The sequence below is a fragment of the Pipistrellus hanaki genome, assembly GCF_964339955.1.
Source record: "Pipistrellus hanaki genome assembly, chromosome: 1".
Lineage (NCBI taxonomy): Eukaryota > Metazoa > Chordata > Mammalia > Chiroptera > Vespertilionidae > Pipistrellus > Pipistrellus hanaki.
The window spans coordinates 65,957,795-65,971,277 of NC_140503.1; the positions used below are offsets into that span (position 1 = coordinate 65,957,795).

Sequence of the window (13,483 nt, forward strand, 5' to 3'; positions counted from 1 at the left end):
TACAATCTCTTCACACTTTCTCTGAGTCCTTCTCTTGCATGTGATACCATTTGAAGTGCAGAAGTTTTTTTGGGTTTTTTTTTTTTTTTTTTTTTTTTTTTTTTTTTTTTAGAAAATCCAATAGATCAAGTAATGTTTATTGGTACTTTTTGTGTCTTTACTAAGAAATCTTTACCAACAGTCATAGACATTTTCATACATTTTCTTCTAGAAGCTTAAGAGTGTTAGATTTTACACTTTGGCTTATGATCTATCTTGAATTAATTTTGTGCAGCTTGTCACGGTTTGTTTTTGTTACTTTCCCTGGTAACCTAAAAGTTTTACACTCTTCCTACCTAACCTCAATTTATCAAAATTTATTTGTAATTGGGGATTAAGTGCTACCTGGAAAACACAAAAGCTTTACAACACTATATGTAGAGTTATCCCTCCTGTCTTACAGGATATTATTGATGTTTTAATTCTGTATGTATCTTAAAATTCAAAAGGCATTGCTGTTGTTTTTACAGTTTCTATTCACTCTGATTTACCCACATATGTATCATTTCATTGCCCTTCATTCTTACCTTCTCTATTCTTCCATTTGGAATAACTCTACTTTAAAATTCCATCAGTGCAGCTGAAACTGGTTTGAATCAATAGATAAGAGTGTCGGCCTGCGGACTGAAGGGTCCCAGGTTCAATTCTGGTCAGGGGCATGTACCTTGGTTGCGAGCACATTCCCAGTGGGGGGTGTGCAGGAGGCAGCTGATTGATGTTTCCCTCTCACCAGTGTTTCTAACTCTCTATCCCTCTCCCTTCATCTCTGTAAAAAATAGATAAAATATATTTAAAAATAAAATAAAATTCCGACAGTGCAGATGTGTTGGTGATGTCAAATGCTGGTTCTTTTCAATGATAATGTGCCTTATTTTTCTACTTGGTTTTAAGATATTTTATTTTTATTTTTTAGAGTTTTAATTGTGTGGTATTTAGTAAAACCCACTTAGAATTTGTTGGACTTATTAAATATGTAGCTGGATACCATTCATCACTGTTTTTCAAACATTGCTGTCCTTCTCCTGAAACTCCAATTAGCCCTCCCTCCTATATCCTTTATTCTTCACACTCTCTTAATACACTCCACCTTTCTGTTATTCTATGATCCATTCTGAGTATTTTCTTCTGACCTATCTTCCAGTTCGGTAATTCTCTCTTCAGTAATTTCTGTTTTGCTTTATAACATATCCATTGAGTTAAATCCCCCCAATTGCAGTTACTGTATTTTTCACTTATAGATTTTCTATGTTTCTTTTTAAAATAAGTTCCCTGCAGAATGTTTCAATCTTTTTTTTTTTTTTTTAAGCATCTTCAATAAACAACAATTATAGAAGTTCTGTTTAGTACTTCCAATACCTAAGCTCCATAGACTCTATTTCTTACAGATTCTACTGGCTCTCATTCACACTATTATGTTTTCTTTTATGACTGTACTAGAGGCCTGGTGCACAGAATTCGTGCACAGGTAGGGTCCCTAGGCTTGGCCAGCGATCAGGGACTATTAGGGCCTTCCAGCTGCCAGCCAGGGCCTCACTTCCCGGGCTGCCAGCTGCTGGCTAGGGCCTTCCTTCATTCCACACCGACCCCTGGTGGTCAGCGCACATCATAGCAAGCGATCAAACTCCCTGTCTCCAAGTTGAACTCCCGAGGGGACACTTTGCATATTAGCCAAATTTATATTTGGTTAATATGCAAATAATACATATATATAGTGCCATATTACTTTAAAAAATTATAAATAATTTGAAGACTAGAATGATGCTTTTCTCCAGAGAGGCTTGTAGTTTAATTCTGAGAGCACTAGGAGTACAAAATCAGCTTGGTCCAATTTTAGGAGGCCAATGAGGTAAACTTTAAGTTGAAATACAGTAATGTAGACTGTTTATTTTAGTTCACATTTACTCCTAGGGCCCAGTCTTTTAAGGTCCTACCTCAAATCAAAGCCTGGGATTTAAAGAGCTCCCACCTTCAGGGGGTCCTAATCTTTAAGCCTTGTCCTCTAGCCCTATAAAGCTGTCAAAAGTTCTACTCAGGACTTGGTTGGACTACATCTGATGCAAGGGTAATTAAATTAGAATTCAATAATTAAAAAGTTATTTCTGCAAAACCTTATTTTTAGAAATTAAAAACTACATTCCTAGCTAACTCATAAAGAAGAAATCATGATGGCAATAATAAATATGCAATATTGAGCAATGATAGTGGTATGTATAAATAGTTGGAGAAAATTATTGCACTAATTGGATAATAGAAAAAAGGAGAAAGGAATTTATTTTATTCTAGAAGGTTCTAGCAAACTGGAGATCCTAGTACAAAAATAACAGAAAAAGAAATAAGAGAATCAAGAATAAATAAAACCCTCCTCATTTGTATATGAGATGACTTTCTATATAAAAGGAAAAAAATTAAAGAATCTGCAAATTATAAAACCTAGTAAAAGATATCATAAAGATAACTGGAATAAAAATAATATAAAAATAATCAGAATTCTTAAAAGTTAATAGTATTCAATTAGAAAATGAAATAGAAAATAGATCTCATTCACAATAATAAATACCATAAAGTTCTTAGAAATATATTTAACAAAAAAGTGTAAAACCTCTATAGAAAAGTATAAAACATTACTAAAGAGAATAAAAGAGATCCTGACTAAATGTAGAAATATTTTTACAAAGAAGTATCATGGGTAGAAAGATAGTATAAATAAAATGGTAAACTCTCTATACATCAATCAATAATGTTAATAAAAATCCAATGAAACTTACAACGCAGTTTTATGATAGAAACTGATAAACTTATCTTAAAATCCATTAAGAATGCATGGTCATGAATAGTTAATACGTTCTGAATCAAAGTAGGGAACTTATTCTAACAGATATCAACATGGATACATTTAAAAAATATAGTATTTACCAAAAAATAAAATAAATAAAAGCATGTTACAGGATTCTAAATACATTGATACCACTTAAATAGAGTACAAAACAGCAAAATATAATAACCTTTCTTTCATGTGCATATATGGGTACAACAACAACAACAACACATGAGGCTTATAAGCACTAAACTTAAGACAATAGATACCACAAGTAAAGAAGAAGAGGAAAGAAATCAGGGAAAGAGCTTTTAAATAATAAATAAATATCTGAAGGAGAAAGGATTGTAAAATGGTGTCTGAATATTTCATTTCTATGAAGTTTAAAAAGCATCTGAAACAAATATAAACAGAGGTGGATTCATAGAGTCCATTATATTATTCTCTATTCTTTTCTCTCTGTGAGCTATATTTCATAATAAAAATAAGAAAAAAATCAAAGAGGAGTGGGATAAATTTGTCTTCAAGTCTTTTCTGCTCTAAGTCTCACCCTATCATAAGTGTTCTGATTTAATTAGTCTTAAGTACCTACATTTCTTTCCTTTCTAATTAAATTTATGTATTAACTTTTAAGAACTAGCATAATGAAAATCAGATAAAGACTAAGAAGCCTGGGTGACAGACACTTAATTTTGCTTCCAAGACCAGATGTCTGGTCATTTTCTCTAAAGCAATCCCTCTAACTTCATCAACATATAAATAGCAAATACATTTTAGAAAAATGTTCACCAATTCCTTCTTCCTACAATGATTTCATTCTTTGTTTAATAAATCAGATTATAAGAGATCTTTATATTAGGTTTATAGTAATTTCATTGAAAACCAGAGAGAGAAAGCACAAGGAAAGTTAACAGATAACAATATCCTGTATGTAAAGATATTTACAACTTTTCCCTTGTTGGTGAAAATTCAACTTTCTTCCAACTCTGCATAGAGTATTAGCTAGTATGTCTTTCATTATTTCCTCCCTCTGGCGATTACTCATTTATTTCCAAGCACACTTCTGTCTTCCTAAGTTAAAACCTGCTTACCTTTCAAAGTACTGTCCATCAGTATTTCTCTTCATTACCAAATGTCTTTGAAGGTCTTTGTTTCCATAAATACTATACAACAAACCCCAAAGACAGCAATCCCCTGAACACGTTCAAACATTTTGCACCTTTGTCTACCCTCCTTTTCTTGAAAATCTTTCCTCTTATGAATTCCAGAACACTACTTTCTAATCTCTCCTCCTACTCTGTTAACCACTTATCTTTCTCCTTGGTTGCTTAAACTCTTCCCCTAAAATTTCCCAGGTAGGTGTCCTCAACCTTCTTTTCTTTTCATCTTGTATGCTCATGTGGGTGACAGCACACCCTGTTATTTTCCCAATAACTTGCATAACTCCAGAACACACACACACACACACACACACACACACACACACACACACACACACATTTTTTTTTTCTTTTCCAGCCTCAACTCTACTTATATTCAGTCTCAGTTTTGTAACTACTTATGGTACTTTTCACCTATTTGGCCACAAGTATTCTAAAGACAAATTTACCACCACCTTCCTTTCCCACCAAAGTGTTTTATACCCAACCTCCATTAAATCAACCATTTCCATAAACACAGCTGCTAGAGTAAAAATCTGAGTCATTCTTGATTCTTTCCTCCCCATACCTGAAACATCTAAAAAGTCACCGAGTCTCATTAATTCTACCATCAAAAGTTTTTCACATTTGTTCCTATTCCCCTGTACTACTAAATAGAGTCCTGATTCACTTCCCTTGCTTCATATCTCTGTACCCTTTAATCCAATTTACCAACACTTCTAAAATACACATCAGATTATGTTACCCTCTTGGCTTGAAAATCCCAGGAGGTGTCTATTACCCATACAATGAAGTTCAAACTCACCGGCAAAGCACTTGAAACTCTGGCTTCAGCATCTGCTTTTTAGCCTCCCACAACTCTTTCCCACCTTCAGTCCCCCAAGCATTTTATACTTTAATCTCACCACATGACCATAAATTAATGTTTTTTTCTGGAATCTAGAATGTTCTTAGAATCTCCTTATTCTACTTGGAGAACTTCTACTCTTTAGGGAAATAATTGGACTTGGGATCCTATACCATGCTATCACTATTAAATGAAGTTATTTTAGTAAGAGAACTATTTCAAGAGATGAGATATTAGAGGATTTTTATTCAAGTCAAAGCCTTTCATTTTAAAAATAACAAAACTAAAGGGCATAGAAATGAAAAAGCATTATTTTATACCAAGTACAGGTATATATAAAAGAAGTAAGTTGTGCTATAAGCAGGGCTAACTGGAATAACAGTTTGTTAGGTCATCTCTACAGGTGGGAATATTGCATATTTTAATAGTTTTATTATTCTAATAATCATAATGTATCAATTTGTACCAATGTGTACAAATTAAACCATAAATACAAATACAAAAGCAAAAAATCCTAGAACATAAGTTATATCACCAAGAGATCCCAAACCCACAATTTCCCACTTCTTACCACCCAAAGATGCAATGAATGGGAGATCAAATCTTTCCTCTATGTCAGTTTTTTTTCTATTATACATGCAAAATTTTTAAATATGACCTCACAATATGGAAAGTGATTATTTTTCCAGGTAATGTGTTGTTTCATCTGATGTAGGACCATTTTTCAGTTCTTCAGAACCTAGTTTTCTCTTACAAATTTCTGACAGGCATCTTTATGTATTCTATAATTATTTTTAAACAATAGGGAGCATCAAAAGTTGTACTGTTAAGGAACTTCCTTTGAGAACTACTATTTTTATTCTTGGGATACTTAACCATTTGTACATCATTAGTGTCTATAGACACAAGAGGCAGATCTTTTTTAATGAAATTCAAAATAGCATGGCAGACCTTTTAAATTAAATTCAAAATACCATAGCAGTTAACTGGTTAAAATCCAATTAGAAAAATCACTTAATATTTCAAAAACTCAGTTTCACCATTTGTACCTAGATTCATGATTGTAGAATCTATTTTCTTTCTTTTTATTTATTTATTTATTTTGTGTGTGTGTGTGTGTGTGTGTGTGTATGTGTGTGTGTGAAGAAATTGGTACCTTCATTTATTGTTGGTAGGGTTATAAATTGGTACAACTTCTTTCGAAAACAATTAGCTTGGTCCTCAAAAAATTAAGCATAGAGGTCTCATATGATCCAGCAATGTAGAATCCATTTTCATCTTAAAAGTTCTATGATTTCTATCAATTTCACATCTCAAAGATTTAGATTAAATTTCTCTCTGCATACAGCCCTGAAACTTTCAAGTACGTATAGTGTATCAGGAAACTGCCTTGGTCCTGATAATAATGACTTGTAATCATGTTGACACTGGACATTTCTGTGTGGGCCTAACAGCAGGTCTATTCTAGGTCAATAGCTATAGTGATTGAATTGTTTATTAAGACTTCTAGGCATTTAAAGTAATCAGACCACAGGGTGAGAACATGAAGGAAAATAATTAACTCCTTTCATTCACCATTGATTATAAGGTACCACTTTCCCCAATAGAGGTTAAATAATCACCTCATGGTGTAACACACACCATAACTACTTCACTGCTAAAAATTACCTTACTTTTAATGCAAAACTGAACATAGATGTTTAACAAAAGAACCACCAGATATTTAGCTGAATAATTTATTTAAAAATATATTTATATATATTATATTCAACTTCACAATTCTTCAAGTATTGAAAGAGTCTTTTTATGAGAAGGTATCTGACTTGAACCAGGTAATCCCCCCAAAAAGAGACAAATAAGTCATGAGGATTATAGAGGCTCCCACCCCTTTGCAGCAACTTCAAACTTAACAAGGTGGCCAATGTTAAGGAAAATATAATAGAGATACTTCTCATCCTTAAAATGCGTTTAATTTTAGAAAGGCTCTTGTCAAAATGGTTAAATATATAAAAACGAGACACTAGAGAACAATTATTATCCATTTTCATTAAAATGACAAAACAAAATCACTTTTCTAACAAACAATGTTCAGCGTAATTTAGTAGACAACTCATTATATTATTACCATGGACGGGATGAGATAACTTTTACCACTAACCAATAATAATTTTCTTCCAACTCTATGGTATCATTTGCTTTTTCTTTTGCAAAAGCGTTATACCTAAAATAGCACCAAATAATATTGTTCATTTTGCCACAGTAACATTCAGAGCTAAAAACACTACCAATTCTGATCTCCCTCAAACAGTTTTCTTAAAAGAACAGTCTGCCAAACCAAATAAATTACTTTTACTTTATCTTAAAAGTAAAAATTTATTAAACATCCTACTATAGGCAGATATTTTAGTTTTCTAAGATGCCGTAACAAATTACAATGTGTTTGGAAAAGGGACCTTTGAGGCGTAATCAGGGTTAGACTGGGTCACAAGGGAAGAACCCTCATGATGGGATTAGTTGCTTTAGAAGAAGAAAGAGATCATTCTGAGTGCATGCACCAAGGAAAGGCCAAGTGAGGACACAGTGAGAAGGTGCCATCTGCAAGCCCGGAAGAGTGCCCTCACCGGGACCTGACTATGCTAGCAGCCTGATCTCAAACTCTCTAGACCTCTGGGAAAATAAATGTCTATTGTTCAAGTGATCCATCTCTGGTATTCTGTTATGGCAGCCCAAAAATGAATTAAACACTGAGGTCCTTTCACAGTAGGCTACACTTTGAGAGCTAATAATTAGTCACTAGTGTCTTCAATATTCTCAGTTAGACAGCCAATTCTCGAGTTTTAGGGATGGGTTAAGCTCTCTCTTTAGTTCTTTTTTAACTGTCTCTTTCTTGGGACATAGATTCTAAAAACTTCCACAGAGAACTAAATGTGTGCCTGTACCAGCTTACTTATTCCACATACCGTACTGAGTTTTTTGAAGCATTCTGATCTTACTCACTGGTGTCCATTTCTTCCCCCTCTCTGGATTTCAAATATTTTCTGGCTTTGTTAATACAAAAAAAAAAAAAAAAAAATGTCTGAGTAATCTTCTTTTCTCAGGGTTGAAATCCTGCTATAATACCAAGTCATTCTGCCACTCTACATCATCATAAATGAATGAATGAACATCTACAGGCTAACTGAATTCTGCAACCATAATGCTGCTAGTCTATGTCTAATAAGCACAATTACTTTTCAACCTTTTCACAGTAAAAAGTTTAGAATATAGTACAAAACCACTTAAAAATATTTCCTTACTTCATTTCTATACAAAATATGTGTTCTGCCCTCCTAATCTTTCTTAATTTAATAGGCCACAGAGACCTTATAAAGAGAACAGTAAAAATGATTGGCCAGATCACTTTCTAATTGTTGTAATTTATAAAAATCAGACTACCATCTCAACTGTTTTCTTCCCAAATAATTTTTCAGTTTTATTAACATAATAGTATTAATAATCTCATACTCTTTCCGAGTCTTTTATCCTCTACACCCAAACTCCAATTGCCAAACTTATGCTTTTCATTTAAGAATTTAACAAGGAAATGCAGGAATTGGCAAAAAACTAACTTCCTGAATACTTAGTAGTGCTTTTATATAGCCTCAGTAGTGTTCTTATGAGGTCAAACTATTTGAAGCTTCAGATACTATATTTTCCCTATTACATTAGTTTGAAAAACTGTAGAACTTCAATCTTCTCTAAAACATCATCATCATCATTTGCGCTATAATTATTCTACAACCACCCCACTTTAATAATAAATGCTAAGAATATTAAAACAACAAAAGTAATGCCTTAAAATGCATTAAGCTCTTCTCTTATTAAACACAAAATTTTAACTCTCACCACAGCCTTTTATTCTTAATTCACAATCAAATCCTTTTGGCAGTTAATCTCAGCACTTAATGTCACTCATTCCAATAAAACCAATCTTAGATGGTGGTGAATGCCTTCCCTACTTCTCCGTGTGTCCTAAGGAAAACCCAGAGGATCAGCAGATATGGAGTATAGTCACTAAATTTATGCACAACACGACTTTTGCCAGAACATCCAACTTGTGACTTTTCTCCATTTCTGTTGAAGTCCTTCAGTCTAATAAAAAGTAGGCCCTCAACAAATAACTACTGTCATGGTGATCATGGTGATGACCACAACAAAGATAGCAACACTGGTGGAAAGTTCCTTGAGTACCAGGTACTATTTTACCTAACTGCCATCACTGTAATAATAGAAGCAGTAGTAGTATTTAAGAAACTAAGGCAAAGGTGGAAGTACCTTACCCGAATTAATGTACCGGCATGCGAACATAGGCAGTTTGGCCTCAAACCCTACATAATACTTGGATTTTAGCATCCAAGTGATAAAACTACTTTCAAAAACTTGTATTCCAACATCACTAGGTTATTAGTTGCAAACAATCCACTCAATCAAGTGTCAACACAAAGGGAAGTGACTCCAGACTTTTAGAAAGCCCCTGGCATCTCCTGCAGCACCATAAAGTCAGGCTCCGGAGCCTCATAGTCAAGAACGATGCCCAAACCCCATCAGATTCACCGCCACCTCCCTGCCCAGAGTGCTGAGAGTTCCACCACTGGGCCTCCTGCAGCAGATCACCACCCCCGCCCCACCACCACACCTGCCAAGAGAATGGATCCTGATCCTGCACACAAAGGCTTCTACCTTCTCACCATTCAAGTTCATCTCAACAGATCTGAATTCATCACCCAGTTAAGTTAATGGGCAACTGCTGGCTGTAAATGAGTACATTTTTAGCTCTAATTTGAGGTGAAGTATGCTCAAAGTTACATTTATACTATGTTTATATTTATACTATGTTTATCATTATCATTTTAAGTAAGCATGTTTTCAAGGTCTATAAAAGAAAACAGTTTAAAAAACTAAGAGTTTAGAGTTACAGGTGATTTATTTATTCTTCTTTTCTGATTTTAATATTATTTATGTAAGAAATAAAAATTCAGCCCAGGTGGTGTGATTCAGCAGTTGAATATCGACCCAGTAACCAAGAGGTCACTGGTTTAATTCCCAGTCAGGGCAAATGCCCTGGTTGTGGGCTAAATCCCCAGTAAGGGGCCGTGCAGGAGGCAGCAAATCGATGATGTTTCTACCTCATCATTAATGTTTCTCATCAATGTTCTCATCAATGTTTCTACCTCTCTATTCCTCTCCCTTCTTCTCTCTCTAAAAATCAACAAAAACATATTTGCAAAACAAGAAATAAAAATTCAGAGAAGAAAATATACACTTTTATATTTTATAATATAAAATATAATATAAAATATAAAAGTGATATTATATAATGTGACTGGATTTCATTATGCTCCTAAAAAACACCACCCAACCAAAAAAGACAATGGCAGATTCCCTTTATTCGATAGAACTGAAGCTTTCATTGCATTTGATTCCCCCCACATTTGGACATGCCTAGTGCATCAGTAGCTCCAAAGAACTGTGTCTCACAGATTTGGAAAGATTTTGACATAAGAAACTTAAATTCTCTTCTCAGTATCAAAATGCCTCCCCAGATCAGAGGGAGCCAGAAAGGCTGCCTTCCCTGATACAAGCCCTGAAGTATCTCAAGACAGGACTCACCTGGGGATGTGCTGGCTGCACCTGCTAGAAGCACCAGGCTCTGCCTGGCACCTCCTGGAGCTGTGTGACCTCCTCCTGGAGCCTTCCCATGACTCCCAGTCCAACCTGAACCTCAGGAAGGACGAATGTGAATAGCTCTGGCCAAACACTTCAGTGCCCGAGATTAAGTCCTATTTGCTGTCACACTGGCTCCTCTTATTTCTTCCAACTCGGTCCAAAGACTGCTGATGTAAAATATGATTCCCAGATTTTTATGTAATGGGGATATTGTCTTTACAAACCCTGCTTGTATTACAGATACTGGAGAATCTGTTACTGCCAGGAGATCAAGCCCCATGCTCGAGGCCAGCCCGATCGCTGGGCCTGGCTCCCCATGACGGAGCTCCACAGTGGCCTCCTCTACTCTACACCTCCTCCAAAACACCTGCTTTGGTTTCCTCCCAACCTAGTCTGTGCCAGTTAAGGGGAGAGAGGGGAGTCTACAGGCAGGTCCAATGGTCCCCACCCCTCCCACAAGCCCACTCCCTACCTGTGATAGTGAAAATACTGGAACGTCTATTTTGAATATAAACTCTTTCAGTTCCAAGATATAGACATCAAGGAACACAATGAAATCTATTTTTAAGCATAAGCACCCTGAAAAGGATCAAATGCAGGTGAGACCAAATGCAGATGATACTATGATAAAAGGAACAAACATCCCACTTTAAAAAGTTTTTCCCTCTAAGTTTCCCACACATAAAATTCTAACCACTTATGAGCAGTTGTCATTTCGATGAATTGTGTCAAATGAAAAGGGGAAAAGAAAGATACATTTACCATGAGACTAATTTATGGTCTCACTAAATCCAGCAGACTGAAGGATTTCATTTAGTCTATCATGAATTCTGAGACCAAAGCAATTCTATTAAAAGCCCTTGGGGGGAGGAAAGAGGAGGGGTGCTAAGAAGAAAAACTTTCCCTAAATATTGTAATTATATCAATACTGTCCTTTCCAGTTTTGCAAAGCTACATCAAGGAATTTGTCCTTCTAAGTTGGAGACCAACAAAACTGCTGTATAAATAATGTTTTAAAACAATAAAAGAGGTAAAATTCCTTATAATTTCATATACACTAGATTTGCAAAACAATACTGGATACCAGTTGAAAAGACTGCTTTCTACTTGCAGATGAGAAAACGTGTGCTTAGAAAAAATTACCAAAACATGCGCAGAAGCATCCAGCTCCTAAAGCAGAGAGTCTCTCAGAGCTCAATTCTGTGACTCTCAGTCCTGAGAGCCAGCTCCCCCAGCTCCCGGCCCACCGTGACTAAGATGGGGCTTCTCCTCCCCATGGCCCAGAGGGTGCCACCTGCTTCCCAGACAATGAGATGAAGACAGACTCTTGATCGTACAGCCTACATTTCCCCGTACAGACATTCATTTCCCTTTTCTGATGGTTTCTCTCCCTATTCTCTCACGGGCCCAATGTTAGACTCCATTGAAATCCACTGCAAAGGCAAATATTCTCCTTCAGAATTGTTTTTAGAATGAAAATAGGGAGGATACCTGGGAATTCCCACAATAATTACATTAAAACTGACTGTGCCAGAATACTGACCATTAGACAATGTCTCAAGAAGAAAACCAGAGGAAAAACATGTGGCTTCCAACCAAAAACTACCAAACAAAAGACCAGTGGAGGAATCCTGTGTTCTTTAAATAAATAAATAAATAATCTTAATTTTAAGCATTAAAAAACATACCTAGAAGGATTTCGCATTAGCTGTTGGAGACTGGCACTGCTGTTTCAAGGGCTCTCAATAAAATTGCTTTGGTCTAGGAGTTCGTGAAACCCTTCAGCCTTCTGGATTTAGTGAGCCCATAAATAAGACTCAGGTTTAATTTTAATTTGAAGTGTTCTTCCTTTCTTCATTTGCTCTTTTCATTAGTCTCAGAGTTCTTTAAGGCAGGGGCTCCTTTTACCTTTTTTTTTATTTTATTTTATTTTATATTATAATACATCATCAACATTTAGCACATAACCTTGCACAGAGCAGTCTTTCAAATGATGATTTAAGTAAAGAATAACCCTCCATCAACCCCCACCCCCACCCCCAATTCCTTAATATGCACACACCCCATACCCAGCAGATCCATTCTAAGGAAAAAACTAAAACACAGCAACCCACAGGCAACACAGTATATAAACATGTGAAAACAGGACAGTGATGGCATTGCTAAAGAAGACTTTTGGTTTCCCAACACAGTAGTACCTCATAACAAGTGAGCTTAAGCTTTACAAAAAAAAAAAAAAACAACAACAAAAAAAAAAAAATAGGAGAGTGTGCGCTACTAATTAATTTTTAAGGCCTAGAAATTTTGCCCATACAAAAAGCAACAGCAACATTCAGTGTCAGCCTTTGCTGTCAAAAAGTTCATCACAATCAATTATTGTTTTTAAAGACTTCAATAAATAGTGAGGTAGATGACCTCAAGAAAAAAGATGTTCTTGGCAAGACTATAAATAGGGTGCTTGAAAAGAGCACCCCAATCTGTTCCTTGTACGGTATTGCCAGTTACCTCACCCTGACCTAACTCTCTCTCTCTCTATGGCATCCAGGTAGGTAATGTAAACAAGTCACTGTGGGGAAACCAGACAGCCATGTCTGAGCTTTGACTCAGTCAGACCTCATCTAGAACCAAGAAAGTAGAGGCCCTGGGGATTATAAAGCTGCTCACCTTACTGAAGAGCTCCATGACTCCCCAGGCACCCACCTTGAGGTACTTCTGAATATGGTCAGAAACTTGGTCTGATCCACTTATGCTCTGACTGGACCTCATAGTCCAGAGTCCAATGTGATAAAACCCAGTATCTTTATCTCTATATCAGATGGGGTACATTTAACTGAAAGGGATAGAAAATCCAAAGTAACTGTGGATTAAGCAGGGCAGAAATTTATCTCTTTCAGGACAGCAATTCTGCTCCAGGAA

At 35.6% G+C, this 13,483-nt stretch overlaps 1 protein-coding gene across 3 annotated transcripts in view; it reads right to left on the reverse strand.

Moving 5' to 3' along the window:
* The window catches only part of CDIN1 (CDAN1 interacting nuclease 1), a 222,789-nt gene that overhangs the window by 175,234 nt on the left and 34,072 nt on the right, over positions 1 to 13,483 (reverse strand). Inside the window, exon 2 of one of the 3 annotated variants that reach the window (XM_084892394.1) lies at positions 10,511 to 10,615. The exons of 1 other annotated variant lie outside the window; for it this stretch is intronic. In XM_084892394.1, coding sequence (XP_084748520.1) covers positions 10,511 to 10,615 — 105 coding nt within the window. Of the gene's footprint in view, positions 1 to 3,945; positions 4,243 to 10,510; positions 10,616 to 13,483 lie in introns of those variants that run through there. One more of the 3 variants, XM_084892393.1, reaches the window with a different exon arrangement.